We start from the raw sequence: 17,600 nt of genomic DNA, 5'->3' as shown, positions 1-17,600 counted from the left end.
AGCGAAGAGCAAAAATTCTACTGGAGATGAAAGAGAGAGGGGATTCGGAGTTGTCTGATGAGCGCCGAAAAAGCTCCACCTTCGAGTGTATTATTCGCCCCTTGGTGCATCCACCCCGAGGAATTCCTCCTGGCAATATTCTTTCGGCTCGTCGGCGGCGCTATTCCAAAGGAACGAACGGCGTCTTGTTTGTAAACTTCCCCGCATATTGCGCCATTCCGGCGGCGTATTATTATGACCTGCCCCGGTATTGTGCGGCGGCAGTGCTAACGCACCCTGCCGCCTCCGGGACCTTTTATTAGTTTTCCCGTTTCGTAATTTCGATTCGTCCTTTCGATTGAAAAATACCCCGCGGCTACGGCGGCAAATGGTAGCCGGAAAGCTCCGGGGGCGCAGACGGTCCCTTGTTAAGCGTCCCCGTCGACGTCGGGTGTCGCGCGCGGGGGAGATTACGATGCTAAATGGATTTGCCGGGTCCGAGGGGGTGGATGACCGTCGATTTTTCCGCCGCCGTCCAATTAGACGAGTTAAACGGTCGTTCGTTAGCGCGGACAAAGACAAACGGCGGCCATCAGGAGGCGATGATTTAAGGTGGGGTGCGATAAATAAGTGGATATTGGAAGTTGGCACGCCAGTGCGGTCCAGAACCGGCGATTTTTCCATCGGGGGAAGATGAATTACGACCCGGTGGACTTGTCTGCGGGGCCGTTACCTGCGAGAGGTACACGAAATCGAGCCATAACTACCTGACAGCCCTCTTTTTCAATTGGCCGACTCGGGAAGTGTCTAGTTTCGTTTTCGGGATAATAGAGGCGTTCAATTTTGCAGGCGGGGGAAAGGAGATGTAATTTCCCGGAGAGGACGAGAACAGAACGAGGCGGACCACGCGATGTCGGCGTGCCTAATAAAATTTTTAACAAACGGGATAAATAAATAAAGAGGAATATTACGGAGCTGTGCGAGGAAAAATGAAGCTCAATTTGAGCGTTTGCCCAAAATACCGTCGCCCACGCCACGCAGTAAGAATACACAACGAAGTCGACAAATTCTAATGCCTGTAAATGTCACGCACTTGAAAAAGACACAACCGGGATGGAAATAGAACGGTGAAACAATAAGTCAAGAGGGGCACTCGATAAATGTGATTTGTGTCCAGGGCTTTCCGCAGACAGGTCTGGAGTATGCGTCTGTTACCGGAGCGACTTGATATACGGAAAAATCGAACAGTTTGGAATAAGGAAAAAGAACTGGTTGACAGGACAGAACATGTGGAAAAAATTCAGAAGTCACCTCCTCAAATATGTAAATAATGTTTTTGATATGTAAATAGTTAATAAACTACAACTACCAATGGTTAATAAACATTCTGTTAACGTTACATAATGTTAGATCAAATCTAACACGCAATCTGGTGATACGAGTTAAATTATATGATACAAATTTGTTGGTTGAAAGAAACTGAAGAAATGTATCACTTCAAATGCTTTAAAATGGAATCCATGACAGGTAAACTTTTCTTTGTTCGTCGCAGCTGCTCTTTTGCATCTGCGTTAGTGACAGTAAATAAACCTTCTAATCAGACCTTTTTCGCATAAGAAAATGACTTCGTGAAAGGTGGCACATTTTTGAAAGACACTTCAAATTCTTCACCAAAACAGATGTTTCAGTTGCAAGAAAGGGTAGTAAAAGATGAAAGAGTTGTTGATGCTGTTGGAAGATAAATAATCAGAGAGCAATGAAAAGTAGCTGTTAGGAGAAGAAATTCTGGATGACGAAATCAAAGATGTCATCAGTCAACGCAAATGAAGGTTGAAAATAGTCACATCAAGAAAATCAAATATCTTTTGGAATGCCTTGAAGAGTAATCTTTAGATTCCTTTCAAAAAAGTAAAAATAAGATAGAAAATTTTGTTGGGTGACCTATTCTTACCCTTGAAAGCAAAATCTAATTGTGACGAGATACTATAAATTCAAGGAAAACCAATCTGAGAGTTGATTTTGGATCGAGTACAATCTGGATCCGCAAAGATCACTTGATATCAAAGCAAAAACAGGAAGAAATTTCTGTTTGCTCTTGACGTAGTTTTTGACAACTTTTATCAGTTACGTGTGTGCAGATGCATTGACTATAATGTTTACTGTATGTTCTTGTCTTTGAATAAAGATAATTTCCTTATGGTCAACCATTGGAGGTAGATTTGGACAGGATCCAGTGAGCAAAACATTTTTCCTTGTTAATTTTTAATCAGAAATAGAACAATCTGTTTCCTGATCGAGTTTAGCTCCTGGATATAGTCTTTTGACAACTCCCAAGAATTTTCCATTAGGAGTTAGATCATTTCAATTTTTAGTGGATACCATCTAAGAAAATACTAAGATAATACTAATACTTAACCACAAACAGTATGATAGCACAGACAATTCATGAAAGAAAGATTTTTTTGTTTGAATTTCTGTCAATTGGACGTCTTTTGTGGATCGAAAATTTCTTACAGTAGTAGTACAAGGAGAAGAAATAATACTTGTTACCATCGAGTGGTAGTCACGTAAAGGGAGTTAAGATTTTAGCTAATCATGTGTCCTTGACGCAAGAGTACATTATCTCAACAGTTCAGAAGCACCTGTGTGAATTGCAGTTCTAAAAACTTGAAATCCTTGCGTATGAAGATATTGGCTGCTCTTGGGAAATCCACGTAATTACCAGAAGAGATCCAAGAGTCTGGTTAAACCACAGTTAGTGGTTGTTGCGGAGCTATTAGAAATTTTATTTGATTTTTGTGTCTGTCACTCGTCAGAGCGAGAAAAGTCGCAAGACAATCAAGTGTTTAATTAATTATCGTCTAACCACAACGACATTGTTGTAGTTCTTTGCTGTCAAGGTTCCAGTCCATTGTTGTTTGTCGAAAATTGTAAACATTTTTCGAGTCACGTCTGTGACCAGTTTGGTGGCGTGACCGCACCGACACATTCCTCCATTTCCTCCACCCTTTACCATACGTGTTCCGGACAGGCCAACAAACGAGCAACTCTTGCAATTCCAAAGCGAGACTAATTGGCAGTGCGGGACTTGTTCGCGTGATTCCTTCCGCTCGACTTATCAGCACCATCGGAAAATCAACCGCCCCAGTCTTAATCAATCTACTTTAGTAGTCATCTCGGTGCATACTAAGGCCGATCAACATCGGCGTGTCTTCGTCCGTCGTGAGTAATTACGCCATCACGGGAGATTTCACCACCAGTAACGACGTCGCAGCTCTCACGTCGGATTGATGGCGGTGTTTCGGAAGTGTCAGATTCCCTTGCCAAAGATGAAAGAGCGAGTTGGTCGGAGTGTTTGCGAAGAAGAAAAATTCGGTGGCGATAAGCCGCGCCTCGCATCCGTTCGTCATCCGTCGAAGTGACACGTGTAAAACACTCCAAGTCTCCCCCAGAAGGGCGAGTCTTCATAAACACAATGGCCCCGACCGGCATACATCAACTCCTCGAGATACTCGATCCGGAGTCGGCACCGTAAATCTTCACGCGCCATTAAGGCCGTTGCCACATTTCATCCGTCCGCTCCCACCTGGGGGGGTCGCATTTCGCACCCCAGATCATAATCGTCAAGACTGCGCCGTTATCAAAACAGCCTGACGGGGAGGGTCTCATCTGGAGGACGACTTTCCAGAGTCCGGGCGTTATCGTCTGCTCGGGTAAATTTGCCGCCGCCTAATCCGGCCATTAACAATCAAAAGGCAAACGTATAGACGATCACGTTCGCCAAACATTCCGCTTCCGGGCCCGGACCGGAAGTGCCGCCGCCGCCGGGGTCGGCTACTTTGCGTACGACCGCTAAAATCTCACTTACGGACTTCCATTACGCAAATTACACATCACAACAGTCCGACCGGAGCGGGGCTAATGTAACAGACGGGACGCAAATTGGCTTTATCAAGCGGCACCGCCGACAATTTGCAAATTGGCCTCGATAAAAATTTCGCTTTGATGTCTCATCGAATAAGGGAGAAATCCTATCGGAAACGGCAAACGTAACGGAGAGACGCCAGGAGTTGCGGGGGTTTTTACAAACGGCAAAAGAAACATCCTTAATTAGGGACGAGAGTTTGAAAGCTCGATTTGTGGAAAGTTATTTTGTACTGAAGTTTTTGCACACTTTATTCCAATTGGAGTGCTGTCGACCAGTCTAAACGTTTCGATTGATTCTCGTTTGGTTACGGTGGAGGTTAGAATGAAACAAGTGTTGTAGTCGAGAAATAACGTTTTGTTGCTGCCATAAATTTCGCCCATCACAGTAACCGACTCTGGTTTGTAAATATTATCGATAATCTCGTAAATCAAAAACAGGAATTCTGAATATTCCCAGGATGTGACGTAGGTGTATGTATGTACACTTGGGAAAAAGGAATTTCTGGAAAAAAAGCTCATTATCTGTTTGGTTAGCGTTTTCATCACTGTCATGCGGACAAAGTGATCACTGTCGTCAAGGGCATAATGATCTAATAAATTCTCTGTTTCCTGAAAAGAGATAAACCATGTCCGGAAACTGATGAGACTAATGCATTTTGCCAACAACTTAATTTTTCTAATTTATTAACTGTGCGTTTGGAGGTGGAGTTTGTGGCGATAACAGAAAAGTACTTTAATGCCATCGCAACAGGTGACAGAAAAGTCATTGTCAAACAAATTATAAATGAGAAAGAAGATGTAGAGCATTTTCCAGAATCATAAGAAAATATCGAGGAAGGGGAGTCAAGGTATGCGCTCAGATTCCTGAGCGTCTTGCTGTAAAAGCGTCGTTAAGAGATTGGAAAAATGTGGAAAAGTTTTTTCAACAACACCGCTATTGTGACACAAGATATTGTGAAATAGAGGTGAAGCTTTGTGAAAGTACTAGACCCTACATTAATGTTGTGAAGTTGGATGTACATAGGTGTTAAGTGTTGGAAAGTAAGGGCAAAATCTGGGTTAAGAAAAATTTCCACAGATACTCGTGAGACAGCTCTTGTGACGACGAAGCTTACGTAGTTATTGATCCTGCAGGACAATCTGCACGCTCTGTACGTTTAAGCAGTCGTAAAGAACTCTCGTTGGACACAAAGTATTCGATGCGGCAAACAGGAATGTGGAAATGTTTCAGGATTCTTATCACCGATAGAACTTTGATGTTACCTTCTTTTCAATTTATCTCCTAGAGTACAGTTGATTAGGAAATGGTTAATATTCTGATCTTGACATATATTTGGAGATTAGAGCAGATAACAAGTAAGATTGTTTCGCAGAAAAAAGATAGGGTTTTCTTCGAGTGGTGGAACAAGGAATTTCATTGTGAGTCGTCAGTGCTAAAGTTTATCAAAGTAACTGTTTTCTGTTTTCGACCCTATCGATTTGTCAAAATCTTAGCCAGGGTCAACTAAGCAATGTAGAGGTTGTGCGAGAGACGATTTGTGAGATAAAACATTTTGGTCCTTCGAGCCGGATACGATATCGCGATAAATCTGGTCCTTCGAGATAGTATTAAGAGAAACGGAAAGTGTTTTTGCCATTTTGTGAAATCACCAATTTGATTTTAATTACCTTTTCCACGTTATAAATTGATAATGGCGGTGGAGCAATTAAATGCTTCCATTAGCCGAGGGCAACTCCGACTCCACATTCCCACAAAACGCCGGTTAATTACCAAAGGTCATCGATTAAGAGCCGTTCAATCCGCTCCAGTAACCCGGAACCTGGCGCCTCCCGCAATCCTTCGCCTCTTTATCGGCGTCTCAGGACGCGAATTCAATTTTACGGCGGAGTTATTTAAATTCGGTTCGGATCCCGCCGTCGCATCCGATTGTTGATGGGATAACACTTCACAAGAGTAATACGACAGTTCGGTTTCTTTCCGGGCACGCTTTTGACCGACCGCTCTGTCGACGCTCCATTACCCCCCATTCTGCATCATGGTCTGCAGGTTTTTAACCGGAGCGAATGTTACGGACTGTTGGCGGGGTCGTCTTCGGTTCGTTGTTTTGATCGAAAATGTCCGTGTCAACAACGGAGGAGGTTTCTTCCACTGGGACAGGGAAGCCGGCCCATTAGCATGGCAAACATTTTCGATCCAATTAATTTTCTTATCTTAATTGCGATCGGGGCACCCCTCTAGCTAGTTATTCGGAGGGTTTGAGAATGTGTCGCGGATGTTGGCGAATTTTTTGGTCGGCGATGCAGATCGCGGAGAAGTCACAGGTTCACCTTGAATCGGTCGTTTTCGGTTCAGGGTGTCTGGAAAACCTTGCAAGTCCTGGGAAAGTCGGAGAATTTAAAAAATGTTAAAAAGAGTATCGGTGCAACGCATGGTCGTCGATATGCAAATGAGTGCAATAGTGCAGGTGTGTCTCGTTTGTTTCCACCAATGAAACATCTTTGAACTCGTCACTCTCGTGTTCTTCTTGCACTTTGGAACTAGATGTTTCATAGATGACACATTTTATGGAACTCGAGTGTTGACAGTTGTTTGTACAACAGTTCTCTTACTCGTCATTTCCCCGTATAATGTGACACCTCCGGCTCTCGGTAATGGCACAGCAAACACCATTCTCGGACGTCTCCGGGTGATGAAAACCGTCCCGAGGCAGGACCTCAATCCAATTGAAAATGCATGGAATTTATTACGCCGACCCGTTATTGATACTGGACGAGGTTACGCCGCTCCATATTAGAAAGTCGAATCGCTGTTTATTATGTTTGCTCATTTTTCTCGAAATAATTCGCACCGAGTAAACCTCTCGGCTTCCGGGTGCGGTGCAGTCAAGGGGATCAACCGCGACCCCGGGGGCCCAGTTGTTGCTCTTTTTTTTTAAATGGGGTGTGTCATAAATTCGGATGCAGCTTCTGGCCAACTCCTGGATATAAATAACGCGGAGGATCTCCATGTAAACAGTGTAGTCGCTGCATAATACACATCGTTTTGTTTGTGTTTGAAAATCGCGGTCGGGACCCACACCATCCATTCTGGACCATCTGTGTAAACAGAGCGGATCATGGAGGAGTGCAGGCCACGAAAATGGAGGCAAATTGCGACGTCTCTACGAGGTTTTTGACACTCGATGACGATGAGAAGAAGATCTGTTCCAAGCAGGTACGAGTGTGCACATCTGTTTGCACGGAACAGACAAGCGATTGATAAAGAGGAGGATCCAGAGTCGTAGACAATGGTACTGATAAGTTGGTGTCAAGATGCAAGTGTTAAGTTTCATAAAACGTCTTTGTCAAGATCTGCATGGTGGTACCGGTGTAGGAAAGTAAAAATTGTACACCTACAGTGTTTGTTAAAACATTGTAGGAATCATTGATAAATTAAACGAGTGGATAAATCAGAACGGTTGTGTGGCAAGGACCATAACAAGGTAGAACGATAAGAAATGTAGATGCAATCTCTGGTCGATTCATAAGTTTGTCGAACACTCGTGTGAATTTGCAAGGACTGTGAGCCGTGGTCTGGTGTGAATGAGTAATTATTTGTTGAATTAGCTGGAGTGACGACAAACTAATTTTTCCCCTCGCGGCATAAATTTTCATCGTGCAATAAAGAAGTAGTGATGGCCTTTTGCGGCTGCACAGGTGTCGAGCGTCGAGTTTTTGTATCGGCAGCGGATGACGCCAACCCCCTGCCAGCACGCACCCTCAATCAGAGCGTGCGCCCCAAGACCGGCGTCACAACACGGCTTGTTTACGGCGTCTCTTTGTGCGAGTTCGACTGGTAGCGTCGCCGTCGTGGGACACTCGCTCACTCAAGTCCCCCATCAGGCCGATAATCGCGTTCTAAAACCGGACAAGACCGCCAACTCCTCATGATTCATTCAGTCATGCCGGTCGTACCGTCGTGAGAGGTTCGTCCGTTCGTCTTTCCGTCACTCTTCTGGTGTGCTCTAGTGCAGTTGCGACCGACTCCGCAAGCCGACGAACAGCTGGTGAGTGCTAGGTGTGCAGAAGTACCGGAGGAAGCACAGCGGTACCCGAGATCGCCCCTCGTCTAATTACGACGAATCGAGGTCGCTTGACTCATCGTCACTTCCTTATTTGTATTTGTATAGTTGTAATGTTGTGATAAGTGATATCGACGGTCGTACCAGAGCGGTACCGCGAGGTTATCAGGAAGTCGCTCTTCGCCGCCAGATCTCGAAGTCACAGACGCACTCCCCTCGCACGCGGGCTAATTATTCTTTATAGCTTCATCCAATCGAAGGGACTCATTTTGCTAATGGATTTCACGCGTGCAGAGTGATTATTTAGGAGCCGCACCTTCGACGGGGACGTCCACGTCCGACCTCGCCGGAATCGCCGTCCAAGGATCGCTCGTCAAACTTAATTACCTTCGATGAGGGTTGAGGAACTCGGAGTTTTACAACGTGCGGCCCGATTCTAGGTCAGATGTTATCGTCGCTTATCTCCTTCTGTTCGCCGTACTCGGGGGCCTTATCGTCTAAATTTTATATCCCATTGTAAATCGGCTTAAATTAATATCATCCAGCATCCCGCGCACAGATTCCTCCTCCAGAGCATTCAATTAAGTCATCGGGAGAGTCCTCGTGATCGAGTGCAAGTCGAAATAATTTCTTGTAATTAAAGTGGCGTTTAAATTTGCATAAGTGAGGCGGAGGAGATGCGTTTATGCAGATTTCACCGTCTGTAACGCACTACATTTTGCGGTCGTTCGGATTAGAGGAAGATTAGGCGAGAACTTCGCCGAGAGTTGGATCCCGAGACTTGTGATCCACATTTCGCCAACAGTTACGCACGGTGCCCCAGAATGTTCGCCTATCTAACGTTTTTATCGAAATTATACAACAACAATAACAATCATTGTTGTGAAAGTCGCTTTCGAGCCGATTGTATAATTGCTTTTATCCATGATAATAAACTAATTGATTAGTCGAACGACGTCCCAGATCCGGAGAGTACCACAAGCAGCGGATCTCCCAATGGTACTGCTTCGGTTCCGCCGGACTAGTTACAGTTCACTATGAGAAATCTGCACCGGTGCAGGTGAATAGCAAATGCAAAAAGTTAACACAATGGGACCAGACTTTCCATCCATGTACGGATCTAGGAACAATGAGAGAAGAGAGTGATGAAAATGCGGAGTCGCGGTCCGATGGTCATCAAGTCGGCGAAGGAAATCGCTTTTCCAGCAGGAACGATCGATCAGGTGACATTTTCCCGAAGCCGAGGAATAATTAGTACTGCCCACACGGTCCGAGTTTCACTTGCCATCGATTGGAGATTTTTTTTTGTGGGGATCGAACCCTACACCGGATTTCCATTACGATCTAATCCCCTCGGTTAATTCGAGGGCTGGAACAAACACCCCGATTCGTCAGGATTCGGTGGTACTGCAGGTACCAGACGTCTCCAGGGACCGAAGACTTAAGACCCGCATCTTCTTTGTTTCCCGTGTAAACATCGAACGTTTTCCGAACTTCCGCCATCATCCCCTCGGCGTGTTTTAATTGACGAACGGCGGGGTTGACGCCCCTGCATTGTTCGAGTGACATACGGGACGTCGAGTCGACGTTGCGTGTTGTGTTTACTAAATGAATACAGTTGTGTCAACATCCGCCAGACTGGAACCACCCCGAAAAAACGGACAATCACGCCGATGATGATTAACGCAATTGGACGAGAGCGCGTTTCCAAATTCCGAAGGATTTTTCGACGCGAGGGGGATTCTGTCTCTTTGCGAGTGGAAATTTTTTGATAAGATGATTGATAGGCGACGAGCGTCGGCTTTCGGACGTTGAACGATACCTTCCCCAGGCGAGGGGGATGGGGACTTCAGGAAATGGAAAATGCAAACATTCGTATTTTTGCGGGGCGGGAAATTGATGGATCACGCCACTTCCGACGACCGAAAGGAATTCATGGCTTTTTTAATCAGCCCCAGTAATTGATGTGCATGCAAGAGTTTTTTTTTTTTTCATTCACTGTTCGTCGATTAATCAACCGGAGTGGAAAATCCGAATGACAGAGACGTCCTCTCGATTCCGGAGCGGAGTCAAAGAGCGCGATTCCCATTTTTCAATCAATTTCTAATTTGAATTTTATGATAAATCCTGCAACACCAGTTCGAATCGCTTCGTCTCTCCGGGGATTATTATGACAGCAGCTGTCACTCTTCCGGTGGAAAATCCGGACCGAATGGAGTTAAAAATCGACAACGGTTTGTTAGTCAGTCGATGAACGATGTCGGTGTGCATGTGTGTACATACAAATTGAATTAGCGAGTTGATGCGACTCGTCGAAGGATTGTTGTGCTGGAGGGAGCTGTTTAGAATTGCAGCCAATAAAGGTTTCGCAAATGGGAATTAGTTCCACGAGGATTGCTCCCAATCTCGTAGTGCAGAGTGGAAATTGCGAGGGTCTCGACAGTGGACGCGGAAAAACGAGGTTTTCTTTTGTACGCAGGTTGGGACCCCTCGAACGGAGCCCGAAAGGAGATCTTTTCGCAGCAAGAAAACGGATTAACAACGGAGGTCTGCTGATGTTTGCGTGATGTTGTTTGTGTCGATGAGGAAATCGCAGCGTGACGTTTTTACGAGATTTGTCGATGGTAAACAGCGTGAGGACGCGAAAAGTGGATCAAAAAATGACAAGGAACAGGTGATAGGGAAAGTATTGAGTGATCACGGGTCCCTTCACTTGTCGTGGGCAGAACACCTCGTATTTCAGCGTCCCACGTCCGTTCCAGATCAAAAATTTGCAAACGCGAAAGAAAATCGACACCAAACTCTCGAATCGACCACGTTTAGAACGTGGCGGACGTGGTCGGTTTACGTCTCACGTTGCAAATATTGCCTTTAGATGACAGACGACAACACGATTCCGCTGCCGACTCTTTGTATTTCTTTGTCTTGTTTGAACAGTCCTCGTTCTCCTTTGGCTCTGCTGGTTCCGCCTGTGCCGCCTTCCCTCGGCGGCGGTGTCCTTCCGGGCCCGATTCTATTTTTGCCCCGGCCCCCGTCGCCGCCACCCCCCTCGCGGTGGGTTTTCGGCGCGCGGTATTTCCGCAAGCGCGTTTCAGTTTCGCGCTCGACCGTGCAACAAAAGACGAGTTAATGCCGGTTCGGTAACAACATTTTAGCCGTCACAGATGAACTGGCAATTAATCGACGTTGCCGTCCGTGCAACGTCCTCCGCTTCGGTTTTGTTTTTTGCCAGACGGCACGAAGACAAACGGCCGTTCCGTCACGTCCTAACCCAGTTGGAGGATCGTTCCGCGACCTCCTTCGTTCCCGCCGCGGGATTTATCGAGCCGATCCGGGCCACATGTGGACAATTGTCTTCATTGTCTTTAAGGAAAAGGTCGTTTCGGCCTCTGCTCCGTAAAAGTCAAGGCTGAGAACGAAAATGAATGAACCCCGCGAACCGACCGACCGACCGGTGAACGGCGACGAAAACGTTCACCTTGGGATGCAGATTGCGTGCGGCGCGACCGCATTAACGGGCAAAAATAAATATTATCATAATTTTATTTATTGGGACGGTGCAAATAGCGCGCCGTTTGTTTTGTTGTTCGCTGGGTTATATTGGACGGTTTATGGCGCCCGAAATGTGTGATTTCGCACGTGACAAAGGCGCCTCCGCTGCGCGTTTGGTTGACCGAGACCGTCGAGTTGGCTCCGAGGCTCCGCCCCGTTCGGTGCTCCATCGCGCCAGAGCGGAAACCCGAAGCTCCAGGAGCTTCCGAAAACTTGCCCCAGTCTAGTTGCACTACTGTGTTGATGCTGCTGGCTAGACACCAGCTGAGTAGTTTCCGCTGTTGACAGCGGAAGAAGGCGGGACCGCTCTTTTCACGTGAGGCGGCGTGAATCCGGCCCGCTCGAAATTCTCTCCTTGCACACTTTCCAAATTAAAGCGATGTCTACACACGAAGGTGCAATCGTACGGACGCGTCACACCAAACGGAGACTTAACCCAAATATCCAGTAACACCATTACTCAGTCGGTCGCTGCAAGCTGCAACTTATCGAAACCATCGCCGTGGGCCGGCGTGTTTTCGCCGATAATAACAGGTGGGCGCACACGTCTCGACTCGAACCGTCTGTTTTTCCAGATTTAATTAACTTCTTTGGCGTTGCGAAACGGCACGACAACAATGCGGACGGTTATCGACGATCTCGACGGAGGAATTGGGAGCCGTCGCCATTACAAAATGTCTGCTGCGAGAGGGTTTGATCGTCCTCTTTAATTGCATTATAAAGCTCTCCTGGTCGGAAAGCGACGACGGTAATGGAGTGTAGGAGACGATTTAGAGAAGCGGAGCGCTGATTTCGCTCTGCGGTGGTGAGACGAAAGCAAGGTTAACAGCTCGAAATTGAAGGAAAAAAAACTGTCTGGCAGGTGATACGATTTAGGCGAAATAAGGTAAACGGAGAAACGGGACGGATTCAAATTGTAGTACGACCAAATATGATTCAGAAGTTTTACGGGTATGAAAGGTGAACGCGAGCATTGGGAGCATAAACAAGCAATTAAGATAATGATCGACGGAAGAATGGAAAATGCAAGTTGAGCACAATGGAAATAGTTTTGAGCGCACTTCATTCAATTCAAATTAATATGACGACTTGTAGGAATTTCAACGAGTTGGAGTCGTGTGGTGTTGCTTCATCTTGTTGAAATGCCAATTTTATAATGGTTTACTCACAAATCAACACAAATTAGCTTGTAGGTGTTGATTGATCTTGGCAAATATCTTTGGAATTGTGAACAAATGTTTTCTCCAAAGTATTTATTTTGATGATCTGGCAGGCAATATGGTTTCTACATTACTTGCTCCAGTGATTTTGTAACAACAATTGCGATTTCTATTTTCTAACTAACTGATTCTATAGTACCTATAGATAATCATTAATAATCATTTTTTATTTATTATTACATTTTACATATTATTGTTATAAAAATTTCATTGATCGACCAGCGATGTTAGGTTTTTAAACTTCTTCCAAATATGTAGTTGTAGATTTTGATAATAGCAATGATAACATTTAGTTTTTATGAATTTCTGTTGTTTTTTATGGTGTTAGTCGTAAATTTCTTATCTGTTTTCAAAATTCAAGATTTTTATTGTGAAAATGATGAAATTTGTGCGTCGTTGAAAAAGAATCATGTTTACGCGCGTGTAATGGCTATTACTCAATCGGACTCGCGGGTAGTAGTCACACTCGTTGAATAATACGATATCTTGTTGTCACTAGATTAAATCTCTTGAAACTGTTTCCAAATAAATCGAATGTTTTTGTAATTTTTTCCTGGTTGTGTTTTAATAGAGTGTTTTTTATGGTGTTAGTCGTAAATTTCTTATCTGTTTTCAAAATTCAAGATTTTTATTGTGAAAATGATGAAATTTGTGCGTCGTTGAAAAAGAATCATGTTTACGCGCGTGTAATGGCTATTACTCAATCGGACTCGCGGGTAGTAGTCACACTCGTTGAATAATACGATATCTTGTTGTCACTAGATTAAATCTCTTGAAACTGTTTCCAAATAAATCGAATGTTTTTGTAATTTTTTCCTGGTTGTGTTTTAATAGAGTAAACAAGAACACGAAGTGCTCTAGTTTGTAAACGAATTCCTGTCCCTTAACAAGGATATTATATTTAATACGGGACTATGTTAAAACAACAAAAACACACTCCACTTATTATGCCGTTATTATGTATAAACATGCAAAGCTACTTGTTTGGAGACTTTTCCATCATCTCCATGATGCAACAAAGCCCGTTAACCGCCAAAGAAGCACCTATCGAATTTCAAAGCTCCGCTGCAACGCGGAAGCGAAACAAATCTAAAAGTTTGAGTCGAGGCATCTTTTCCCGCTTAATGATTTCCCCCCCAAGAAGCGCCAAATAAATAAACCATCAGCTCGCAGGAACTCGCGTTTTACAGCGTCGAAACGGCACATCCGATTTTTTCTTCCTGCGAGGGGTGGTCGATTTTCTCCCCCCACTCCAAGTGTTTGTTGTTGTTTCGCGTGTGCACGTGTGGTTTATTTTTGTCTACGTTGCAGGAATCGGACTGCCGACGGGGGTCACGATGCGGGAGAAGAAGAGCGGGGCCTTGTCACGGATGCAAAAGCTCAGGAAAAGACTGTCACATTCCTTCGGACGGTTATGTAAGTATTGAGTAATCGAGTGCGATCGCTTAAAAAATAATTTTGAAAAATTGCGACTTGACGAAATTGGACGGGGAGCTTTCGATGCGGAATTAATTGGTTCGTCGCGTTTCCCAGACGGGAAACTTTCCGGTGATTAATTGAGTGTTTTGTGAGAGAATCCCGATCGGGAGGACGAAACGGGAGCGATGGAAAAACTTTGTAGTGTTTTTTCCGTTTGTGACGGATAACCGTTTGAGTGAAAAGCTTGTTTTATCGGGACCCCACCGAACCAATTCTCCCTCTTTAAACCCGCCGAGATCTGAAGAGCATTTTTCAAATCGGACGCATTATCGCACCCATTATCCGATTGGTTCGAACCTCGAAGATGTTTTTCATCTCGCGAAAATGCACGATCGGTCGGGGTCAACACGGCGAAGATTACACCGACGTTGACACTTTAATAGCAGGAAATGCGCAACCCATTTCCTGCGTTATTAATTTCCGACATGGACTGTTTTCACGGTAACGACTCCGAAGCCTCGAAATTTTTCCAGATCGTGCAAAATGCAAGTGTCGCTGCAACCACTCGATAAATTGCAGCAGTGTGCATCTATCGACAGTCGACGGCGACCAAAGGTCGGTTCTTTGCAATTGCGCAAATGATGCGGTTGCAGAAACGTTCATTGTTTGTCAGCAAAAGAACGTTGCAGTTGCGACAATCAATTTTTTTTTTGGTGATGAATCGAATTGTTATCAAAGGTCTGTCACCTCTGTACTGATTTCTAATTCGATAACATTTTTCATTAGACTTTATCTCATCAAATATGTTGTTAATAAAATTTTACCGATTGTTCCGTTATCTCGTCCGCCGTGTTTGCGAAAATCAAGTCGCAGGATCAAGTCCTTTATTAAACCTGACAAGTTGAACCGGTCGTGTCCGAACCTGTTGCGGATCCCTTCCTCAAGGGTTGATCCCTCTTGTTAACAGGATACCGTGCGAGCCAACACGACACGGTTGCCACAGTAGAGGTGTTGGATTCTCTCATGGGCTGTGACCTTGGAAATATATGCGGCGGAGCGATAACTGACAGCGTTGACTACTTTAAAATTCTAATGCTTGCAAATAGACGTGAGAGAGACGAAACTAACGTCACGAATGACGATATTGGTCGCATGGCCCATGAGAAAATCCAAAATCTGTAATTTTTAAATTTCGAAAAATGTCGATTTGAACCCGAGAACCCGTTCAATTTGGGTGTTCCAGTTTATTGACCGATTTGTGGTAATCTCCCACCATCCAATAAAGTATGAATGGTTTAATTTGGTAAACAGGAGTTCTATTGGGACATGCATAATGAAAATGAGTGACGCGTACAATGCCACGTCATTGTGACGGCGGCAACGAAGGTAACATGATTTAAATGTTCGGTCACAATCGATAGCATTGTCTGTTATCATTGCCACTTGTCTTTCTGATTTGGCGAAAAATTCCTTCAGAAAAATTTGGTACGGCAACCGCGTCCGCGCTAGGCCAAGGTTGTGATTTTTTTAGACGCGAAGGACGCCCCGCCAGGACATTAATTTCGTGTTATTCGTTCACACATTTATCGAAGCGACTATCGTGCATTAATTGACGTGACGTTGGCGGTGATGACACGAAGCGTCATCGCCCAATCACAACATATCGACGTCAAATTACAAAGGTGAAACTGGACGAAAACAAATTCCACTGGATAAAGTGAACGTTCTATTTTTAACTGGCGACAACTTTCGTTGCAACAAGGCGAGGGGATCTGCATCCAGGACGAGGAGTTTTTAAGCGGGTCGAGTGTTTATGAAAGTGGGAGTGAACACAGTAAATTACTTCAACTGAAAAAGGGAAACTTTCGTTGGTTTTTTTTGCCTGACAATTAAAACTTTATCGACTGGAAGTTTTCGGATTTGCCAAGGGGGAAGGTTGCGTTTTGGGGCGCGGGATTTCCTCGGTGTCCATTTTCGCAATTAATGTCGTCTTGATTAAGTCGACGTTTTCGCGTTTTGAAGCGACTAAATCAAGGCGATGGTGTTTTAAAAAATTGCGAAAACGCGAGACGAATTAAAATCGGATTTAATAAATGACTGTAGTTTTTAAATTAGTCCCTGTCACTGAAGGATTTATGCGTCGCTTTGTTCCCAGTCGAAAATTTCACCAACACGGTTGGAAGGATTAGTCTCAGTTTTAGTTTACGAATTCGTTTGGAACGAGTTTTTGTTTGTTTGAAATGTTTCGATTTGCATAAGGTCCAAAATGTTTTTTTTTTCCTTCTCCAAATGAAACGATATTTATGGCTTCAGCTCGCCGGTTACTTTTCGAGTGTGGCGTGAGATAATCACGTCCAGTCGAGAAAGGACACCTTGTTTTAGCAGTAAAGATGTATTTGTTGCGCAGCTGATGCGGAAGGCGAGGCTCGTAACCGAAGCGCATTCAAAGCCGCGACGGAAGCACCATTAGGATAATTGCAAAGTGGCCTAATATGGTTGTGGTTCATTTGTCGACATTTAGAACAGTAAAGGTCATTGGTCACCTAACTAGGCTTGATTTGATGGATGAAGGGTTATCAGTACATCTAATCCATATTTAAAAGAATTTGTATTAAGAAATTGCAAAAAAAAATATTTAACTTGTAAATCTTTTGAAGAAATTCATACTCGTTCATTTTTGGTACAAGTTTCAATTTTATTTTCCGAATTTTTTGAAAAGTTATGGAATGTTTTTGAAGTTTGGAATATGTAATGTAATATAATAAAGAAGAATATTCCAGAATTTTACTTTCGTTCACGCTAGAACATTTTTAGCAATTTCTCAATTTCAAAATTTCGGTTATTCCTGTGATTTCCCTTTATTCTAAGGCAATTTGTAAAATCTAATAATCAATATTTTTCTCCCAGACGATTTGGAATCTTTCCTTTCATATTTTTTTCATATAATATTAGCACCATACTCTTCTGCTGTTTGCTTTGTCTTAACAAATATACAGTGAATTTTTCAACTAAGACAAAATTGATGGGACTACTCTTTTGTCTATTAAAATCCACAAAAATCGAGTGGCTCGTTTTGTAAATTGGTGCATTTCTACAAAAATATTTTTTTCACAAAGTGATTGTTGTAAATTGACTTAGTGCACCGTTATAGAGTAAATAATGGACAGTGAAAGTGGACGGTGTACGCCTCCGGCCATAAAACAAGCGGAACAAAAGGTTTTTGTTTACGGAAGTTTTGTTGTATCTGTTTGAATCGCTCAATAAAATTTTATTCAAAATGTGACAGATCTCATTGTTGACCCTCACCAAATTTCATCATCGTTATTAACGTCCCTCCAAAAGAATCGGCAGTGAAAAACAGTTCCAATACCCAAAAAAGAATCAGTAATAAATGACATATTTTTTCTTGAAAATCAATTCTTGCTTTCTGACGATTGTGTTT

General features: G+C 43.9%; 1 protein-coding gene across 2 annotated transcripts in view; it reads left to right on the top strand.

The window, feature by feature from the left end:
- The window catches only part of Eip63E (cyclin dependent kinase Eip63E), a 50,382-nt gene that overhangs the window by 6,122 nt on the left and 26,660 nt on the right, over positions 1–17,600 (top strand). Inside the window, exons 1-2 of one of the 2 annotated variants that reach the window (XM_069058430.1) lie at positions 7,793–7,952; positions 14,051–14,155. In XM_069058430.1, coding sequence (XP_068914531.1) covers positions 14,077–14,155 — 79 coding nt within the window. In that variant the 5' untranslated portion in view covers positions 7,793–7,952; positions 14,051–14,076. Of the gene's footprint in view, positions 1–7,792; positions 7,953–14,050; positions 14,156–17,600 lie in introns of those variants that run through there. The other variant, XM_069058421.1, reaches the window with a different exon arrangement.

Source organism: Tenebrio molitor, chromosome 1 (assembly GCF_963966145.1).
Source record: "Tenebrio molitor chromosome 1, icTenMoli1.1, whole genome shotgun sequence".
In the NCBI taxonomy this organism is placed as follows: Eukaryota; Metazoa; Arthropoda; class Insecta; order Coleoptera; family Tenebrionidae; genus Tenebrio; species Tenebrio molitor.
The sequence above is the reverse complement of the archived record's forward strand: the minus strand, read 5'-3'. Positions and strand labels throughout refer to the sequence as shown.